We start from the raw sequence: 20,506 nt of genomic DNA, 5'->3' as shown, positions 1-20,506 counted from the left end.
CAGATACTTAGTAGTTGTTTAACCTTGAGCAAGTTACTTAAAAACCCTCAGAGAGTTTAGTCTAGGGAAGGAAACAATATAAATACATTTAAAGAAATACAATATTTTTGTATTAGACTTCATTTACTGAAGAATCCTTATCTCTACCCAGGGGGTTGCGAAGATAAAATGAGATAATATTAAGTAAAGCATTTTTAATCTCTATATAAAATATTAGCTAGTATTATTATGTATAAAACAAAATACAGGGGCGGCTAGATGTCGCAGTAGATAGAGCACCGGCTCTGGAGTCAGGAGTACCTGAGTTCAAATCTGACCTCAGACACTTAGTAATTACCTAGCTGTGTGGCCTTGGGCAAGCCACTTAACTCCTAGCAAACTAGCTGCCTAGCAAAACCTAAAAAAAAAAAAAAAAAAAAATACATAGGATTACAAAAACAAAACAAAATTCTATTGAAATAAGATGTAATTGTTTTCCCTATAAACGTTCCCAGATCCTCCAAAATCTATTCACAGATCCCATGCAGAGACATGGTTGCAAATTAAGAGCCCCTGCTCTATGAATACCTGAGGAGTAACAAGTAAAGGGAAGGCAGTGAGGATTTTAAAGGTGACTCAGTAATTCATCTCTCTGCACATTACAGAAGGAAAAAAAGCCTAATCTTTGAAAGAAAGAGGAGGAAAAGGATTAAAGAGAAAGAGACTAGAGGGGCAAGATAGAAGTGGGGTAGGGGGGAAGGGCATCTGCTTTTCCATTTCTCATATTCATTAACCTTCAGATTTGATACCCACTATGGCCAGAGTAAGGAGCTACCTTGGGGTGATGGGGACCTAGGACCAAGGGGCTTCCTGCTCTCTCCCCACCCTGTGCCAGCTACAAGGACGATGGGGGAGAAGAAGTGGAGGAGGGAGCAGCCGTTATATCCTCTCCTGAAATTGCTTCTGAAAATGATCAGACACTTCACCAGAAAATGATGACAATTTGGGCCCTGGGCACAGGATGAGCCGGACGATGCTGATTATAGCAGCCAAGCCCAGGGTCGGGGAGCCTCTCTTGGTTCTTGGGGGCCTTCACAGTCTGCGTCAGCAGCATGGGGTGAGGCTGCCCTCTGCCTCTGGGAACAAACAGCCCGTGAGTCAAGTCAAGAGATGAAGTGACAACCCTTTGCCCTCTCGAAAAGATGGGGGAGACCTAATCCTCTCTGTCCTGACTCAGCTCCTTCCTTTAAGGAGAGTTATATTAATTTGCAAGTTAAATGAAAAATTAATCATTTCCTCCCCAACTTGATTATGTGGGGTGAACTGAGTGATGATGGACCTGGGAAAAGGAGGGACCCCATCCTCAAGACCCCTCCCCTCCTTTCCCTTCCCTTCCCCTCCCTGAGTGATGGACCTGGCAAAAGGAGGGACCCCCATCCTCAAGGCACAGTGGACATAAAGATAGGACTGGAAAGAAAGGAATGAGAGGAGAGATAGATGAGGGAAGAGGCAGGGAGAGGGATACAAATGGAAGAGAAGAAATACTGAAAGATGGGAACTCTAGCAAAAACAGACAAAAACAACCAAGAGGGAGCCATGCAGTGTGCACCTGAATAAATATTTAGGTGGCTGAGGCAGAGAGAGAGGAACTGAGATGAGAAGAAACAGCAAATGAAATAGATGATGCATAAGGAAATATTTTGGAAAGTAAAAATGTGATTTAAAGTATGAGACATTACTATTAAAGACAGATAATGAGAGATTTAGAGAGACAAAGACTGATGATGAGAAAGTGAGACCAAGAGAAGGAATAATCAGGAAGAGAAAATCAAAATGGAAAGGGGTGATGGGGTTGTAACAGAGAGTGAGAGTCTCAGTCCCCCTCCCTCTGAGTACCACCAGCTGCAGGCCCCAGCTGTGGGACATCGATTGGCAATATAATTGTCTGGCATCGATGTGGCATCTAGGGCTTCTGTGGGAGAGTAAGGTCAGAGATAAGGAATAATGAAAGGACCAGGGAGGCAGGTGTGGTCCAGCCAGCCCATTGTCAGAGAGGGCTTCAAGAAGGTTGAGGAGGCATCAGACTGGAGGGGGATGGGATTGGGGATTTTCTCCCCACATTTACTTCAAGCCATCTCTATCCTCTCTCCTCTGACCCCCTCCCAGAAGAAATCTCCACAAGATCCAGTATTTTCTTGGTACGAAGATTTCCAGTACACCAGGAATATGTTTAACATGTTAGTCTATGGGCCGCCTGTGCCTCACCTCCTTCCTTTTATTCTCCTATACAACCTTTTTAAACCCCATCTAAGTTTAGCCAATAAAGGACCAAGAAGCAATTTTCCTTCTACCTGGTCTCACACTATTGGTGTTCTGTATCCAGGGAGTCTGATGACAGTTTTGGGGGGGGGGGGGCTGGGAGGGTACAGTGAAGAGGGGAGAATGGTAATCTAGGAAAAATAGAGAAAAATGGGGAGAGCTGGTTGACACCACCTCTCAAAATAACCAGACCTTTCTCTATGATATATTTTATTAAGAGACAAAAAGGGGAAAGAGGTGGACCCTAGGAAGAAGATAGAAAGACTGGATAGAGCCTTCTCCACTTCCTCCTTTCCCTTCCTCTTCTCCAACTCCTGGCCATGACATTGCCTCTAGAAGGGTAGTGGATTCCAAATCTGGTACCATTCCAGGAAACAGGTCTTTATACCCTCACTGTGCAAACACCTCCAATTTGTCGCTTCCCTTCTTCTTGCAGCTTACTTGGTTTCCCTCGTTGCTATTTTGGCTCTGGATGACCCTCACAGACATCTTGCCTTCTTTGAACTTCATAGTGAACCTTGAAATGAGATTAGGGGTAGGAATAAAAACTGGAGCCCCTACTAACTCAATGATGGGTTGGTTTGTTTTCTTTTCCTCCCTGGACAGGCACCCTCCCCACTCCATAGGAATTAATCCCTGATGCTAGATGTCTCAGAAGGCTGTCTGAAGTAACTAGGAGAGCCGTGCTTAGCATATAGTAGATATTTGAATGCTTGTTGAATGAATAAGTGAATTGGCTGAGAGGAAGGACTGAGGGAGAGCTCTCAAAGCATTGTTCACCCACAGAGTAGAGTTCTGCCCAGTATTCTTTCTCCCTTAATGACTCCCAGGTCATGGTGACCCATAGCTTCCTGGTCATGACCTCCCCAGCCTTTCCCCTATTGATAATCCTTACTCTTCAGTCACAGTAATTGGCAGCTGTTTCTTCATTTTATCCAGTGTAGCCTGGTATAACTTGGTCAGCAGCTCAATCACATGCTCACTAACCAGTAGAAAGTCTCCCTTGGTACCCACTGAAGAGATCTGGGGAAGTGAAATGAGAAGAAAAAGGAAACACTAGGTATGGGAGTCACAACAATAATAGGGAGACTGACTCCTGGATTGACTTTTGTCCTCCCCCAACCCTTTTCCTGACCCATCCTCTGGGTACCTCAGTGAGATGTAAGCCAAAGAGTCCATTTTTAAAGCTGCTGACTGACACCCCAGACACATTCTCCAGCCCAATGACAGTCTTGACTTTGGAGCCCTTAGTATCAGCAAGGATCATATGACTCTTGGTCAAGAGGAGAATCCTTGGGACCATCTTGGGGGAAAGAAGTAGGGCAAAGAAGAATAACATTAACAATTCCAATTCTATAGTGTTTTTTAGGGATTTACAAGATTTTTTCCTCCTACCATATGCTATGTTGTAAATAATCTGACAGATGAGGAAAGGGAGGCTCAGAGACAAGGCAGCTTGATTAAGATCATACCACTAATGAGTGACCAGGCTAAGACCCTACTGAATTTACCCTACTCTACCATGTTGCTTCCCCCTTCATGGGGAGGACCTGGTATCTCCTTTAGTTAATTCAGTACCAGAATCCACATGGTTGCTATGTGGTAGGGGTGGGATGGGGGCAGTTCCAAGGGACAGAGGTTGAGATTCATACCTTGCCATTGGCTCGGTTGACTTTATTCACAGTCTCAGCCATCAGCACAGGCCCATTAGCAGCTGTCTGCTGTAGCTTGGGTTTCTCACGAAGCATCACATAGTCTCCTCTGAAAGGCATAGGGACACTGGGGGGACGGGGAGAGTGCGGAACCAACAAGGTATGAGAAGGCAAGTCCCTTCTGACTTCCCCCAGTTCCTGTCTCCATCTCCCCAGTTTCCCCTTTCCCTAAGTGTTCCCTTAGAGCCATCTTCAGCTATTCCTTTCTGGATCAGATTGAGGCTGACCCACCTGGAAAATCCCCTAGTTGTGGCTCTCCAGCTTACCTTTGGGGATATGAAGCCTTTTTGTCTTTAAACAATTCACTAGCACAAAGCTTCTCCTTTAGGGCTTCTTTCTTCTGTGGGGAAAGCTGGTCCCGATACTTTTTACACTGGACGGAGAAAAAGAAAGACCCAGAAGTGCTAATGGAGAGGGTCAGAGATGAGATATCCTTGGGTGGGGATAGGGGAAAATACTTATAAGTAGAAAAGATTGTATGGAAAAAGGTCCTCCACTCCCCCCACCAACAATTTTCTTACCTTCCAGTGGTGGAAAATGATCTTCAGCTCCTGATTCACCAGGGTAAAGGTTTTGTAAGGAGGGGGTGGCCACTTGTAATTAATGACTTTACTGGGAAGGTTTTTGCTGAGGTCCAAAAGGAATTTCTGTGCCTGGGGGTGGGAGACAGGAGAGAAGAATGAAAAAGGGAATGAAATTAAATTTAAAAATTGAACTTGTAGTGGGATTGAGGCCTCCTCATGATCAGGGAAATTCAGGAGTGACTGGGGGAAAGGGGGGTCAAAGAGGAGGAAAGGTCTTTTTATTTTTTCTAGACAACTGTCAGCTTGAGAATGTTGACTACAGAAATGGGACAGCAGAGGAATGAGATACAATTTGTGTAGGCTGGGCTAAGTTAAGAGAATTCCAAATTCTTCATTTTCTTTTTTTAATTCTGAACGTGAAGATTTGCTGGCTACTAGCAATATAGAAACAATCCCACTCCCCTAGACTCTTCTCTTAGATTCATATATAGTAAACTCCTTGACCGCAGGCACTCCCAAGCTGCTGAAGGTTTTTTGTTTATTTGTTTTGTTTTGAAACAAACTTCTACAAAGAAAGCAAAGCCTCTGTGAATGGAGAGGTGGTTTTAAACCCAGGAAGATCTGGGGTCAAGTTCTATCCCTGGAAAGACATGTAATCTAGGCTACTTTCTAAAATTAGTAGTTGCAGGGACGGCTAGGTGGTGCAGTGGCTAGAGCACCGGCCTTGGAGTCAGGAGCACCTGGGTTCAAATCCAACCTCAGACACTTAATAATTACCTAGCTGTGTGGCCTTGGGCAAGCCACTTAACCCCATTGCCTAGCAAAAACCTATAAAAAAAAAAGAAAGAAAGAAAGAAGATAGGAAGCATTCAGTCTCCTTCTGTGTCATGAATTTACCTGGAACCTTCCACACCAACCAAACATCACCCTTGACTTTCCTCCTTCTCCTCCTCCTCCTCCTCCTGGGACAAGAAGCCTCCTGAAGTACTTGTTACCCTTTCTACCCATAATCTCCTATGGGGCACTCCATGCCTTGTCCACCCATTGACTCCACCCCTTCTTCCTTAGCATCTCATGTGCAAAAAGAGAGAAAACTTTCAGTCTTTCAACTGTTTTTCCCCTTCTGCCAGCCCATTGCTCCCCATCTGACTCACTCACCATTCTCCTATAGATGAAGTTTGCCAACTGCAAAGCTGCCCCTGACCGGAAATATTTCCGATATTCCTTACGGGTCTGGCAGGAGTGACCATGGAAAAGAAAAAAGTAGAGAGAGAGTGTTTTAATTCAGTTAAATTCCACAACAATGTATTGGACACTTGCTCTATACCAGGTGTATAAACAATCCCTACCCTCAAGGAACTCACATTCTTTTGGCTTCAGTCCCTTCTCTTGGATAGTTCAATCTTCATATCCCAAAGAAATCTTAAATTCAATATATTTCCAATTCCAATTATTTCCCCCTAGGGGAATTCATTATCTTTTCCACCTAAGCTGCTATTTGGTACAGTGGATAAAAAAAAGTTCAGCTAGTAGTTAGGAAGATCTGAGTTCAAATTTGACCTCAGAAACTTACTATGAATGACCCTGGACAAGTCATTTAACCTCTGCCTGCCCTAGTTTCCTCAACTATAAAATAGAAACTATAACAGCTCCTACTTCACTGGATTGTGAGGATTAAATGAGAAGATATTTGTAAAGTGCTTATCACAGTGCCCAGCCCACAGTGTTGTTATTAATGCTCAGTCTTTTTCCTTCATGGACCCATTTGAAATTTTCTTGACAAAGATACCAAAGTGGTTTGCCATTTCCTTCTCCATCTCCAGTCTCCATGCCTTTGCAATAGTCATCCCCACCCCTATACTAAGTATGTACTTCCTTCTTTTAAAAAAAAAATTATTTTCAGTTGCTAATTCTCTCCCTTCCTCCACGGTTCCCCCACCCATTGAAAAGGTAAGAAACACAACCCCCATTATTTGTATGAAGTCAACACCCTTCCTTCTCATCCTGTCTTAGAGTCCCTCTCTTCCTCTCAGTCACCAGTTTTTAATGAAAACTTTTCTTGTTCCAGCTCTTAGTTTCACCCCCCTCCTCGTCCACCAAAACTACTCTGTATTTAACTTGCGTAGGTGTGTATGTGTCTGTGTATAAGAATGTCTGCATTAATTTTATACTTCTGTATACTTTTTTCTATATGCTTTTGTCTCTCCCATTAGGAAATAAATTCATTTCGAACAAGTATTGTTTCATTCCTTGTCCTTGTATCCCCATACTTAGCACAGTCTGACACATAGTAGATACTTAATAAATACTTATTGACTGATTGATTTTCTGTTCCTTCAACCCCTTCGAGGCCGAGGAAGAGGGGAAGGACTGAAATGATAGATTACACTAAAAAGAAGAGTGATTAGATGATCTCTCAGGGCCTTTCCAAGTTGTAGATTCTGTGATTCTGGGACAGAGGGCCAAGAATGAGAAGATCGACATGCACACACATATACATATGCTCATTATACAAGATTTTCTTATCCATGCTCAAGAAAGGCTGTGAACAATACCTGTTCTTCTGCTTTCATCCCCCCCATCAATATCTTCTCTCCATTAAGTCACCAGCACCATCTGACTCTGACAGGAATGAGGGACAGAATGGGAAATGGGGGAGCCCCCCAATATCCCCTGCTTCCCTTTATCATTTACCTTCCATCCTCTCACAAAGGCCTGGATCAGTAATGTCGATGCTTTTATCCTCCCATAAAGTTTCTTTTGCTGCAGAAAACATTGGGGGATGAGGAAGAGGAAGGAAGGGTGCCAGAGGTACCTCCTTCCTCTCCCCAACCCTCCCCAACTATTACCAGGGCTGGGCTAATGGCTTCAATGGAATGGACAAGAGGAAAGATGCATGCAGTTACATTGGGAGGGAGGGGGTGAATGGGAGGGGCCCTGGGGTAACTCCTACCGTGTTGCCCCGAAACCAGGCAGAAATGAGAATCTGACTTTTGCGCATGAGTTGGTAATTGGTACGGCACCGCCAGCCCCGGTACATCTTCTGGATAAGTATAGCTAGTTGATGTATTCGAATCCTCCTTTTCTCCTCCAGATAGAAAAGCTAAGGAAAGGTTATGGGAGTTGAGGTGGTGAAAGCAGAATGGAATGGAGGAGAAACAGAAAAGGAGACCAGCATCTACCCCCTTCCACATCTTGCCCCTAGCAACACCAAGGAATTTCCCCAATTTCTCTCTCCAAAACCAGACTATAGGCAGAAGTACATTCATGTATTCAAAAACCCTCTTGGTTTCATGAGGGGGAACCCTGGCTTTAGGAAACTCCCCAAATAAGACCAGGATCTGCCCTCCATCATTGCTCCAAATCCCTTCCCTAATTACCACTCACCGTTTTGGGGCTACGGATGAAGATCTTGGTCCGACCAAAGGCAAACTCCCCAGAGCCCAGGCTTAGTTCTCCCAGAATCTTCTCTATCCCTTCCCTATATAGGAGAAGTAGATGGGTAGACATGCCAGGGACATATGGTTCATTCAGAGGTACTCTACTATTCCTGATGAGAGCTTAGGCATAGGGCAGTCACTCTATGTTCAAGGGAATTGATTTGAACTAAATACCACCATCATATTTAGGAGTAGTGAGTTGGGAAGGGGTATGAGAATAGGGTTCTTGTTTTGATTTTTGGTTCTGCCCTTCACTCCTTTCCCTCTGCTTCTTCCCAAATCCCTTGAACCATACCCTCAGTTCTTGCAGTAATTTCCCATATTTCTTCTCCCCTTTCCCCCATTACCGATCTTGGCCACGCCATTGGGGCCAGGTAGCCTGGCTCAGCATTCGGTATCTCTCCAGGAAGGATTTATAAACCTGCCGGTAGGCATAGCCAGCCCTTCGAACTCGAACATTCTCTAGTAGTCCCAGGTACCGGGCTTGATTGCCCACTAATTCAGATGAGAATACACTTTGTTGTTGATGCTCATTTGGTTTGATGCACCTGAGGGAAGGATAGAGTTGGGAGCAGGTATGAGACTTTCATGCCTATCCTTTTGATTCAATGTCCTCCAGCCAACAGAGACCAGGGTCTTCCTATATTTCCCCATACTTCTGTCCATACCCAATATCAAGAGATTCAGGAGAATAGTACATCTGGCTTCCCCCATTCTATTCCATTAAAAATCTCTCCTTGAGAGCTAAGCCTTCTTTCTCTTTCTCATCTCTCATTAACCTCTCCCTGTCCAACTCCCTTCATTTGTACTTTGTGAGGTTGAAGGTTGGTTTGTTTTCTCCCTCTCAGAACTTCAATTTTCAATATGTTATCTTGTACCTATACTTTAATAATATGAGCTCATTAGTACAGGGTTTAAGGCACAAGATATTTCCATAGTGCATTATGGTTACAGGACTCTTTCATGTACCATTTAAAAATCTGAACTTCATCTACATTCCATAAAGGAGATCAAAGAGACTGAGACACAGAGAGGTCTAGAGGGGTTACCTGGGATCCCACAACTCAGAAAGGGTGGAGCCAAGATTTGATAAGGGATTAGATAATCTCCAACTCTAGATCTTGTTATTGCTATTCAGTTGTATCCTGTTCTTCATGACCCTATTTGGGTTTTCTTGGCAAAGATACTGGAATGGTTTGCCATTTATGTCTTTAGCTTATTTTACAACTGAGGAAATTGAGGCAAACAGAGTTAAGTGATTCATTCAAGGTCACACAGCTAGTCAGTGTCTAAAGCTGGATTTAAAGTCATGAAGAGAAATCTTCTGGATTCTAATCTCAGGTTTCTATCCACTCTGGCACCCAGCTGCCCCCCAGCTCTAAATCCAGAATCCTATAATTCTAAGATCTTATCATGTCTACAGAATAGCTATATAAAGCAAAACATATCACCTAATATAGTTAGGATTCTTGGAATACAGGTTCTTCATAAGTGTGGCTATAGAGTTCTTGAACTGGGTCCCAGCTGTGGGAGGTCGCTTAAGGGAGGCATGCTTGGGGTCCCCCTCAGGAAATAGTGCCCGAAGCAGGGAGTGCTTGGAACTCCACAGAGCCTGGGACAGATCTCGGAAGAGCAGGTCATTGTTCTTGTCCATGAAACCATTCACATTGTATGTCACCTGGTTGGAGGGTTGGAGCACATATGGGAGGTGGCTTAGCTAACTGCCCATAGTCTTAGCTTCTTAGTACCCTACTCCTCAGGTTTCCCCAATCTCCAACTTTAATCCCTATGCCACAATCCCTGAACTTTATTCAGCACTCTTGAGGACTTCAGTCCTTGTACCTTATTCTTCAAATGCACTCCACCCCACCCCACCCCGACTCATCTACTCTTCCTCATCTTTGGCTCTTGCCTTATTCCTACTCCTTCTCTACTCCACTCTAGTCTTTCCCCTCCACCTATCACTCCACTCACCTTGCCAGCATAGTGTAGGATACGGAAGCAGCTAAGGCCCAGACTGGGGTCATGCTGGTGTTGGGCATTCTGGGTCACCCGGCTCTCATAGTAATTATGTTTGGAGAACATCTGATTCAGCTTTGCCAGGAAGGTAGAATCACTGACCATACCAGGGCGAAGGCACTCCTCATCCAACATGGCCAAGATACCTTGCTGATTCTGGTAGGTATATGGTATGGTATGTGGTTAAAAAAAATATTTATTCCTTCCTTTTCCTTCCAGGGAGGGGGAAAAGGATAATTTATTCCAATCCCCTCCCCCCCAAAAAACAACAAATGTACCCTGGACTACAGAATATGGAAGTTTCAATCTTGGAAGCTTCAAAGCACCCTATCCCCTTTTTCCTTTACTTTCTTCCCTTCACTCCCTAGCTGGTTAATTGTGACAATAGGGTGAGAACTTTTATTCATTGATATTGAAATGTGGGGAGAAGGGGAAAGAGTTGCTCACATGCTCGATGAGGTTGCAGATGATTCTGTTATCAAAATATTCAATATTATCCCAAGGTATACCCTGGTAGAAAGGTTCAAAATAGGTCAGAGGATTAACACAATGAATGTCAACAAATGCCTATACCCCACAAAATGAAAATTAGCATCTCTCAAAATTGAGGGAAATCCTCAGAACTGCTTCTCTCTCCACAACTGATGATTGGTAGAGAACATTTGAATGGAGGTATGGTGACATGGAAGCATGGAAAAAGAGTAGAGGAGCTGAAAGGAGAGCCAAGGTTATGGAGAGGAAGAATATATCTTGAGAAGAAAGCTGGACTGTGAATTGTAAGTTGTAAGTGTCCTGAGATGGAGGGAAGAAGGAGAAGGGGAAGAAGTTGAGGGTTGGGGAGGGAATATACTCTCTGTGTAGAGGATCCACTATGATCAAGGGGTTGGACAATTTTCCTTAGATTTGTTGAAAATAAAAATCACACATATACACACATAAATTAATTCAACACATTAAATAGATTGTCTTTTCATCACCACCTCCTACCTACCTCCCACTACTCTTTGGAGTAAATTGAGAAGTGATATTTAAGAGAAAGGATCTCTGTCCTCCTAATCCTCCCCTCCACCAAAAAAGAAAAACAATTTAAAAAAAAAACACTTCTTTATTGTCTGAAATATCACTAATGAGAATTTCATTGGAGTTAGCCAAATACTTTGTTGTTAGAATGCTTGGAATATGAAATTCTTTCAGACAATGTTGCCCTGGATTATTTAAGGTAACCTGGACAAGAAAGCAGGCAGCAGGAAGGCAAATAGTTCTCAGGAAGGATAGTAGCTTGGGAAGAAGAAGGATGATGAAAGGCCAATAGAGGTCTAAGCTTAACTTTTCTTCTAAATCTTTCTTAAGGTCTGTCCCACCCTGTTCCTGGAGATTAAGCTGAGCATTAATTTAATTCTTATTCAGTTCTACTTCATACTCTTGATGGGAATATGCTTGAGTAGTAGGAATGCAAGTAAGTGGGCATCTCAATGGAGTGACTGTCCTTTTGTCGTTCTTTATATCTCCTTTTATAACTGACAACATAGGTTGGTAACCAATGTGTCCTGGATGAAACTGGATGGTCAGCCCAAGAGCTCATAAAAGCTTATGATCAGAGATGAGTGTCTAGGTCATGGTGGGGAGGAAGAGGGGTTTAGGAGTATATGTGTGAGAAAGATATTTACCTCTTTCTTGTATTCTTCCTGTTCCTCTTTCAGTGTCATCTCAATGAACACTTGCTGTAGCTTCTCATTGCAATAATTAATCACGAATTGCTCAAAGCTATTATTCTGGGTGGAAAGATTAGCATACATGGGTTAGAGAGAAATGCACCTGGCATACCCTGTGACCCTCTCTCCAAATCAATTTAATCCAATCCAACAATATGTAAAATGTATTGTGTGAGGTGTAAGATGTTTTGACAAAGATAAAACAATAACAACAATCCCTGCCTTCAAGAACCTTACCTTAGACTTTGTGGGATGCTACATTGGATCTTAGATTTAGATTAGATTTAGAACTATAAGAAAGTTCAGAAGTTGTCTAGTCCTGCCCCTTCATTTTTGAAGATGAGAAAACTGAGGCCCATAGGAATTAAGTGATTTCCCCAAGGTCAGACATCTAGTTAGCAAGTGCCAAAAGCAATATTTGAATCCAAGAAAACAAATAACATGCACAGTGATCTGAGAAAGGAAAGAGAGCTAACAACCTGGGTATAGAAAGAAACTTCCAATAAGATACAAAGCATCAACTGAACCTTGAGTGAAGTGAGGGATTCAAGGTGGGGAGCTTAGGAGAGGTGGAAGGTAGGGGTGAAGAAAGAATCAGAGGCTAATATTGGAATGCAAAGTTTTGGGAACAGTAGAATCAAAATCAATAAACATTTATTAAGCATGATGTTTGGTAACATGTTAAGTGTTGGAGATATAAGGAAAATCCATCAAGAAATTCACAGTCTAGGAGGGCTAACACATAGCTAAGACTAACCCATTAGAAGCTAATGAAGGGTTCTGTCTGAAATATAGTATAAAAAAAGGAATTTGTGTGGGGGTGGGGGAAAGTAGATTGGGAAAGAATATAAATTCTAGAGTAAGGAGTTTGCTGTTATTCTTAGTGACATGGTCAGACCTGAGCTTTGGGAAGATTATTTTAGCACCTATGTGGAGAATGGATTGGAGAAAGAAATAAATTAGAAGTAAGGTCACCAATTAGGAAGCTGTTGTGATAGTTTAGTATGATGAAGCCTTGAACTAGGGTGGTAACTATGGAAGGAGGGAGTGATGAGGTCCGAGGTCCAAGGACAAAGATGTTAAGGAGAGAGAATAGACAAGATCTGGCAACTTATGAGACCAATATGGGTGGTGGTGGGGAAATGAGGAAGAGGGAAGGATCAAGAGTGACTTTGTCTAAGATGGAAAGTTTCAGAAAAATTGGTGAGGTAGAATTGAATGCTCAGTCGAAAGAGTAATTTTTGAATGAAAGTTCTAGGTATCATTGGCATGGATGACCATACTCTTGGGTGGGAGAGGGGAGAGAGAGAGAGAGAGAGAGAGAGAGAGAGAGAGAGCAAAGACTTTGAATTCTTTGTCCTGACCCCTGGTGTCAATGTCTGAGGAAGGAGTACTAGGAAAGAGTAAAGTCCCCTGGCCACTACTGCTCCAATTTTCTCTCTATCCATCTTGCTTCCTAAGGGATAAATTCATCTCTATCAATCTCATCTTCACAGAGATTCCTTTGGCTCTGGCATTCAACCCATTAGTAATCTCCATTGCCTCCCTCACCTCTTTGATTGGATAACTGAAAGGCAGAGAAAAATTCCCTCCCCAAAATCTCATTTATATAAAGGATTGATTCCCATTAGAATTAGAATTTCCAGTCAAATTTTCATTTCTTGCCAGCTGTGGTTTCAGCTCCACAAAGGTGTAAGCTCCTAGAGGTCAGAGACTATCTTTTTCTTACTTATTTGTATTTCCAACCCTTACATTTAAGAAATGTTGTAGGCTATAGACTATCCCCTGGAAGTCATGAGTCAAGTCAGTCATCCATCTGTTAGTCAACAATCATAAAGTTTAGAAAGAAAAGAAACTCTCACCTCTAGGATCTCAAAGCCATAGATATCCAACACACCCATGACCTTCTTTTTGGTTGAATCGTTCACCTAAAGGGGAATGGGAGATAGTCTTGGATAGCCAGTCCCACACATGCACAAGAGCAAGAGGTTCAGGGGGAGAATTAATGGGAAGGGGGGGAGGAATTATAAAGGCAAAAGCAGGGTGGACTTGGGGAGAGCAAGAAAGAAACACTATAGATTCTTGTTCCCTTCTCTCTGCAGGAGGAGGTATGAGGAAGGGATGGATTGAGAATCATTAAGTCCTTAGTTGGAAAGCAATGAGGTCTCTGTTACCTTGATGTTCTCATTGATCCGGTTTACTATCCAATTGAAGAGACGACTATAGATATTCTTGGCCAGGGCATCTCGTGCATAGCATGCCTGTGAAAGTCCCCAGGGTAGGTGAGTCTCAGATGGGGATGATGAGGCTTCAAAACATTTCAGAAGAACCCAGACTTATCCCCTCCCTCTTACCTGAATTTTGTTCAAATTAGTGACCACTTTCTCTTTGTTCGTTTCCATGGTCCGGGAACACAGGGCTCTCTCCAACATTTCTGCCTGCAGTCCCATGAGGTCTGAAATCTCTTTGATGACTGAAAATGAAACTAGGTGTCAATAGGCTAAAGCAGCTTTGCCACCCTCTCTCCAGAAGGGGAGGAGTCAGAAAATGAATGACAAGTTGATATTCATTTTGAATTTAATTATTTGTTTAATATTTAATTTGATATTTGATTACACTAAAGTGGATAGAGCACCGGCTCTGGAGTCAGGAGTACCTGAGTTCAAATCCGACCTCAGACACTTAATAATTACCTAGCTGTGTGGCCTTGGGCAAGCCACTTAACCCATTTGCGTTGCAAAAAAAAGTGAGAGATTAACATATATATATATATATATATATATATATATATATCACAAAATTCTGTGGTGGAAAATCCATCAGAAAAAAAAGAACACAAAAACTCGATAAAAGCTTATTAGCACAAACAGACAAATTTAAAAAAAAACAGGAAGGAAGGATGAGTATATGGTAGATAGAAAGACAATCTGGGCAGACAAGAAACCCCAGTTTGAATTCTGTTTGAATTCTTGTTATGTGATCCTGAGCAAGTCACTTAATCTCCCTTAGTCCACTCATTTGTAAAATGAGAATAATAAAGGATATACCCCCACAGGGTTGTTCTGAAAATCAAATGAGTATGTATGTGAAGTGTTTGGCAAATCATAACAAAATATATAGAGAGAGATAACATATTTAAGCTATTATTGTTATTATCAAAGAGATGGCGGCTATTTTAACAAATATCAAAAAACAAAGAAAAGTAAAGTTTTATGAAAAATAGACTTCTAAAATGCATAGAAAAACAATTTTAAAACTCCAGGATAATTCAAAATGAAAATGAAGTTCACAAAATAAGAATTAGAAATGAATAGAGATCATAATTTAGTGCTCTCAATGCAGAAATTTTAAAACCCAATTAGTGGATTAGAAAAAAAATTAGTGTGCAATAAATAATTTCTCTAAAGAAGTGAGAGATTGGGGCAGCTAGGTGGCATAGTGGATAAAGCACCAGCCTTGGAGTCAGGAGTACCTGGGTTCAAATCTGGTCACAGACACGTAATAATTACCTAGCTGTGTGGCCTTGGGCAAGCCACTTAACCCCATTTGCCTTGCAAAAAAAAAGTGAGAGATTAACATATATATATATATATATATATATGTATATGTATATACATATATATATATATATATATATATATATATATCACAAAATTCTGTGGTGGAAAATCCATCAGAAAAAAAAGAACACAAAGCACAAAGTCTCTATAGAAATGTAAAGTGATTGACCTTGAAGACAGGATTGGAAAGGCAATTTAAAGAAGATAAGTCACCCAGAGAAAACATGACAAAAATTTTTTTTAAAACCACTGAACATTATAGTTCAGGGAAAAAAAATGCAAGAAAATCTCCCAGAACTTCTGAAAACAGAGCAAAACAGAGAATAGTCATTGATTTTCTCCAGAGAAACATTATGTCTCAAACTTTAAGACAAATAGGGATTTAACAATTTCAATGACAAACAGCAAATTCTGCAAGCAGTCAAGAACAATATCTTAGAAATTAAATAACAAAATATTATTCCATACTCAAGAGAAACTGCAAAAGGGAATTGAATAATATTCCCAAAAAGAAAGAAGCTCAAGTTGCAACACAAAGTGATATAAATCCTAATATCCTAAAATATAAATCCTAATCATCATTTTAAAAGGGGACATTATGGTATGAGCAGGAGAATCAAAGGGATTTTTCCCCAGTGAAAGTTTTGGGATTAACTAGGGATGACTGGTAGGAAATTGAGATAAAGAAAAGGACATGTATGTGTGTGTGTGTGTGTGTGTGTGTGTGTGTCTGTAGCTGTGTCTGTTTGATGTGCATACACATATGAATTGAGGTTAAAATATAGCCAGAGGTAGAGAAAAAAGAATATAATCCAAAAGATAAAGATGAAAGAGTTTATAGAATGAATTTCAGCTAGGGCAATATTACCTTTTCCATCATGGATAGTACTCCCTGCCACTCCATTGGCCTGGAATTCATCCCCCAGCTCCACATTTCCCAGCTTTAGTACTATGGCTATTACTTCAAGAATCTTCTGGATCTCCTCAGTGGAGAATCCAATGATGTTCATGGCATTCTTAGGGAGAAAACAGATATCAGACCCTGACCTAGACAATGGCCTTTACTCAATTTTTTCACTTGTGTTCCCATCCTCCCCAACTTGACACACTGAACAGGGGATCCTCCCTCCTTTCCCCTGTCTTGGGTGAGAAAACTGGACTTGAGGAGATGAGCTTAAGGGCACAAGCTTGCTCAGCTGCACCTGTAGACCATCCCATGTCCCCACCTGCACTGCTCTGAAGTTGGCTGCATCATCCATCCCATCTACTCTGGAAACCTCAAAGTTCAAATATGAGTAGGAGCTCCCATCTTGTTCCAGCCTCAATGCCTCTGGAAATAAGAGTTGAAGTTATTAGTTTCCTCCCCACTCACAATGTTTGGCCTTAATTCCTTTTACCCCCTGAGCTTAATCTCTCATTCCTGGACAGTCAGGACAGAAATGGTCAGAACCTTGGGAAGTGTTGGAATATGTCATCATCTCAACAAACACTTTTCCAGGATCTAGTTAGTGTTCTGAGGCTGCATATATTTATCCAATACTAGAAGTTAACTACAAAAAGTTAAATCTCCAGAGGTATACCATTTGGTTGAGAGAGGAGTATAGAAAATGACCAAAAACTATAGTGTAGCTTATACAAAATGCAATATAACATTCAAAGCCCCAAATATACTTATTGTATAACCACTAGGTGCAATAGGAAGCAGTCATGAGTGGTCATGTTGGGCAAAGATAGCTACAAAATAGATAATAAAGAGGGGAAAGGGTCCTGGGTATGTGTCTGGGAAGACCTAGGTTGTTCAATAAGGCATTTTCCCCAAGGGTTCAAAGAGAGACTCAGGTTGTATGGGGGAATCAGAAGTAGATACATACTCAGCAGCTGGGCATCTGCCCCAGCCAGCAACTGGTAGAAGATATGGAAGTTCCGTTCTCCTTTGATATGCTTCACTACTCGGGATTTTTCCAACAGATCTGAGAGGGAATAAATAATGATGTTCTGGGAAGGAGCCTACCTATATTTGAAAATATCTTGATCCCTCTTCATGATCCTCCCCCATTCCTGGGTTTGAGAAACTACCTCTCTCCCTGCTGCAGGGTTAGGTGAGGGGAAAGGGAACACAATAAGAAGATAGGATGAATAGAAATGATGAAGTACTTACAATTTGTGATGACACCACCAAGGGGAGAGCCCTTAAAGTCAAATTCAATGTCCATGTATTTGCCCTAAGAATGAGGGAAATTGATACAGAAACTTAAGAGAAAAGGTATTTCTTCCCATGACTAGTAGAAGAATCATGGCTCAGGACAATAAACTAAGTCACCAAAGTCTTCTCCACTTCTAAAGGCTAGGTATTTGATCCACCCCATTCTCCCAAATGTCCAGAACCTTTCCCTCAAGTCATCCAAGGTTTCACTTACAAATCTGGAGGAGTTGTTGTTTCGGATCGTCTTGGCATTGCCAAAAGCTGCAGAGAAGTGAGTAGAGGATAGATAAGGTAAGTAAGATGGGAGAACTTCGAGAAAGCAAGGAAGAGGAAAAAGGGGAAAGAGGTATAGTAGTACTAATGAGAGAAGGTATTTTTCAGATTTGGTCATGGATGAACCAGAGCAATGGTTGGCAGAGTACTGTGGGGGAAGAGAACATGATGGAGGGGGAATGGTTGCTTACCCTCCAGGACAGGATTTGATTGCAGTAGTTGCTCCTTTACTGAATTAACTTGCTCTCCCTTCTCACACACGGCTGCCACATATGACATCACCAACTTACTGGCTTCTGCTCCAAAGAAAAAATTACCATCATCCCCACTTAAAGTCAGTCCTTTCCACCATCAGTCACAATTCCACTCCCCCCACTCACTTTCAGGATCTCATTCCCCCATCTCATTCCCAATGTCTATCTCAAATCTCTTGCTTTGTTATGCCCTAGAAATTTGACATGGTTTAAAGGATACTATAGCATGGAGATGAAAGCACTGCTACATTAGGAGGAGGTATTAGGGGATTCCTCTGCTCAGTCCCCTCACCAGTTTTCCCAGATCCACTCTCTCCCGAGATGATGACACACTGGTCTCTGTCATGATCCTTTAGTGACTGATAGGCTTGATTTGCCAATGCATAGCTAGAAATGGAAGGCAAGATGATAATTAAGATGGGGTCTACCACCAAGAGAACCATATCTCACTCACAGCCACCACTCCTCATGGATTGGGTGGAGATAAAAGATGGTGATGAGATCTGAGGCATCAACTCCATGGAACCAAGGGAGTTCTCAGGAATCAAGGGCCATGGAGAACCACTAAGGTAGAGAAGGAAGAAACAAGGTAGCCAAGGGAGAACAATGGATGAGGAAGCTGGAATTGTTTGAGGCAGAGAATCGGGGTACTTCAGAGAAGGGGATTTCTTAGGGCTTCTCCCCCCACAGGGGCTCTCACATGTGGGGCTTCAGCTCATAGAAGTTATACTCCTTGTACTTCTCAATGAACTCAGGGCCAAAGATGGGCAGCTGTTGGTAGGGATTCACGGAGATCACCACATTCCCAATGTAGGTCTGGAGTATAGGGAAAGGGGAGCAGAATGAGCCTGAGGAATAGAATACTGTTCCCTAACCAGCTTCTTCCTCCTTGAAAAACCAATTCCATTTTCTGCCTCATCTCCAGAACTTAGAGCTCATTCCAAAGTCTGATTCTGCATCTCTATCTCTGCCATAGTGGGAGTAGAAGGGTGAAGTAGGATAGGCAAATTTTGTACTTACATAAATCTCTTTGTTCTGAAATCGCTTTTCAAGGTTCTTAAGCAAAGACTTTTCATTCAGGGGTTCCAGAAGGACCATGTCCCCCACCTCCACTGAACCCTCTAGCAAAGACATCTCTGTAGGGACAGGTGAGAAGAGGAGGACAAATTGGTGAGAAGGGGTTTCTAGACTAGATCAGTCAGGATTAAAATGCCCAAGAATTCAGCTGGAAGCAAAAATACTCTGACTTGACTCTCCTGCCATGGGAGAGGAAGAAGTAGTGAGAGGGAACCCTCCCTTGGGTCACTAGGAGAAAGGACTGGGAGGTGGCAGAGACTAAGGGGTCAGAGGAGTGGACTGATGTGTCCCCTTCAGTCCCAGGGTAGGTAGGATTGCATATCACCTTGCCTCCTTCACTAAGACTCTGGCCAGAATCCAATCCACTTATCCATTCAGGGGAGGTACTTTTAACTAAGTTTTGAATAGTTTTTCCCCTCAACCTCATCCCTTCTTGTTCCTTTTTGCATGCATTTGTTAATAAGGACTGATGAGGGGCAGGTTGAGAAATAGAATTGCCCAAAATGCATTCAGTATCTCTCCCCAAAGAGGCAAGAAAGGGAAATGCTTATCCCTAAATGCCCAAAGAACCACTGTCTAAACTCCTGGGCCTGGGAATGGGTCTGAACATCTGCATCTATTTTTAAACCTGTATGATTTATATAGATTTTTAACCATCCCCACAATCTTCCTGCTTGGACTCTGCACCAGAGGGACACACCTAGCTTTTTAGTAGTGGGAATGCAAGAGGTGTGTGTTTGGTGGTAGTGGTTGGGGCTGGGGGGGGAGGGGAGGGAGGATGCATAAGGTGGCAGGGATGAGAGAAAAAAAATCTCTAAGTAGTTCTACTGAAGGTGACTTTTCTAAAAGAAATTGTGTCTGATCACCTTTCATGAAGTTGGCATATAGCAGAACTCCTTAAAGTGACATGAGATGAAGTGCCCTCTGTGGGACTGGGTGGGGACCGAGGGCAGGGGAGATAAGTATCAGCACAATGGTCAATGTCTCTCCTATGACCTCTACACCTCCTCACCACCCCCATCCTTCCAGCAAAAAAAAAATATAATTTTGTTCTCTTGTCTTTTCCTCTGAAACTCTCAGCAGGGGTAAATGGAACAGGAAAAGAGAATTCCTGGTAGGAGGCTTTAGAGAACCTTGTCTTCCTCCTCCAGGGTTCCCAAAGAAGGGAATAGCTTTTGTTGCCACATCCTTTTGACAAGCTGCTAATGGAGTAGCTTTGGGTTGGGGTGGTTAGTGGGAAAGAAAGGGGGAAGAGAGGACAAGACATTCCCTTGAGAAGTTGTAGGAGAACTTTGTTGAGAGTCACTGTCCAGAATTCTCCATGGCTCCATCAAACTCAAAGGAATGTGGAAATGGAGGGATGTGGGGGGAAAAGAATGGCAAAGAGTCAGGATCGTCTCAGCTGATTGGGAAATGGTGAGTGAAGATAGGAGG

General features: G+C 42.4%; 1 protein-coding gene across 1 annotated transcript; it reads right to left on the bottom strand.

Annotated features, from left to right (window-relative positions):
* Positions 1-2,688: 2,688 nt before the first annotated feature.
* On the bottom strand, positions 2,689-19,129 carry MYO1A (myosin IA). The gene is made up of 27 exons (XM_074220796.1): positions 19,016-19,129; positions 18,696-18,811; positions 18,288-18,382; positions 17,933-18,037; positions 17,683-17,729; positions 17,424-17,487; positions 17,137-17,235; positions 16,492-16,595; positions 16,134-16,281; positions 14,060-14,178; positions 13,880-13,966; positions 13,568-13,633; positions 11,661-11,765; positions 10,441-10,503; positions 9,949-10,149; positions 9,426-9,652; positions 8,322-8,522; positions 7,922-8,015; positions 7,488-7,637; positions 7,229-7,297; positions 5,693-5,767; positions 4,532-4,663; positions 4,277-4,383; positions 3,951-4,077; positions 3,449-3,601; positions 3,194-3,321; positions 2,689-2,815 (listed from the first exon to the last, which is right to left on the bottom strand). Exons 1-27 carry the CDS (start codon positions 19,127-19,129, stop codon positions 2,689-2,691), a joined length of 3,123 nt encoding a protein of 1,040 aa, XP_074076897.1.
* Between the last annotated feature and the right edge of the window lie 1,377 nt (positions 19,130-20,506).

The sequence above is a fragment of the Macrotis lagotis genome, chromosome 2 (genome assembly GCF_037893015.1).
Source record: "Macrotis lagotis isolate mMagLag1 chromosome 2, bilby.v1.9.chrom.fasta, whole genome shotgun sequence".
NCBI lineage: Eukaryota > Metazoa > Chordata > Mammalia > Peramelemorphia > Peramelidae > Macrotis > Macrotis lagotis.
The sequence above is the reverse complement of the archived record's forward strand: the minus strand, read 5'-3'. Positions and strand labels throughout refer to the sequence as shown.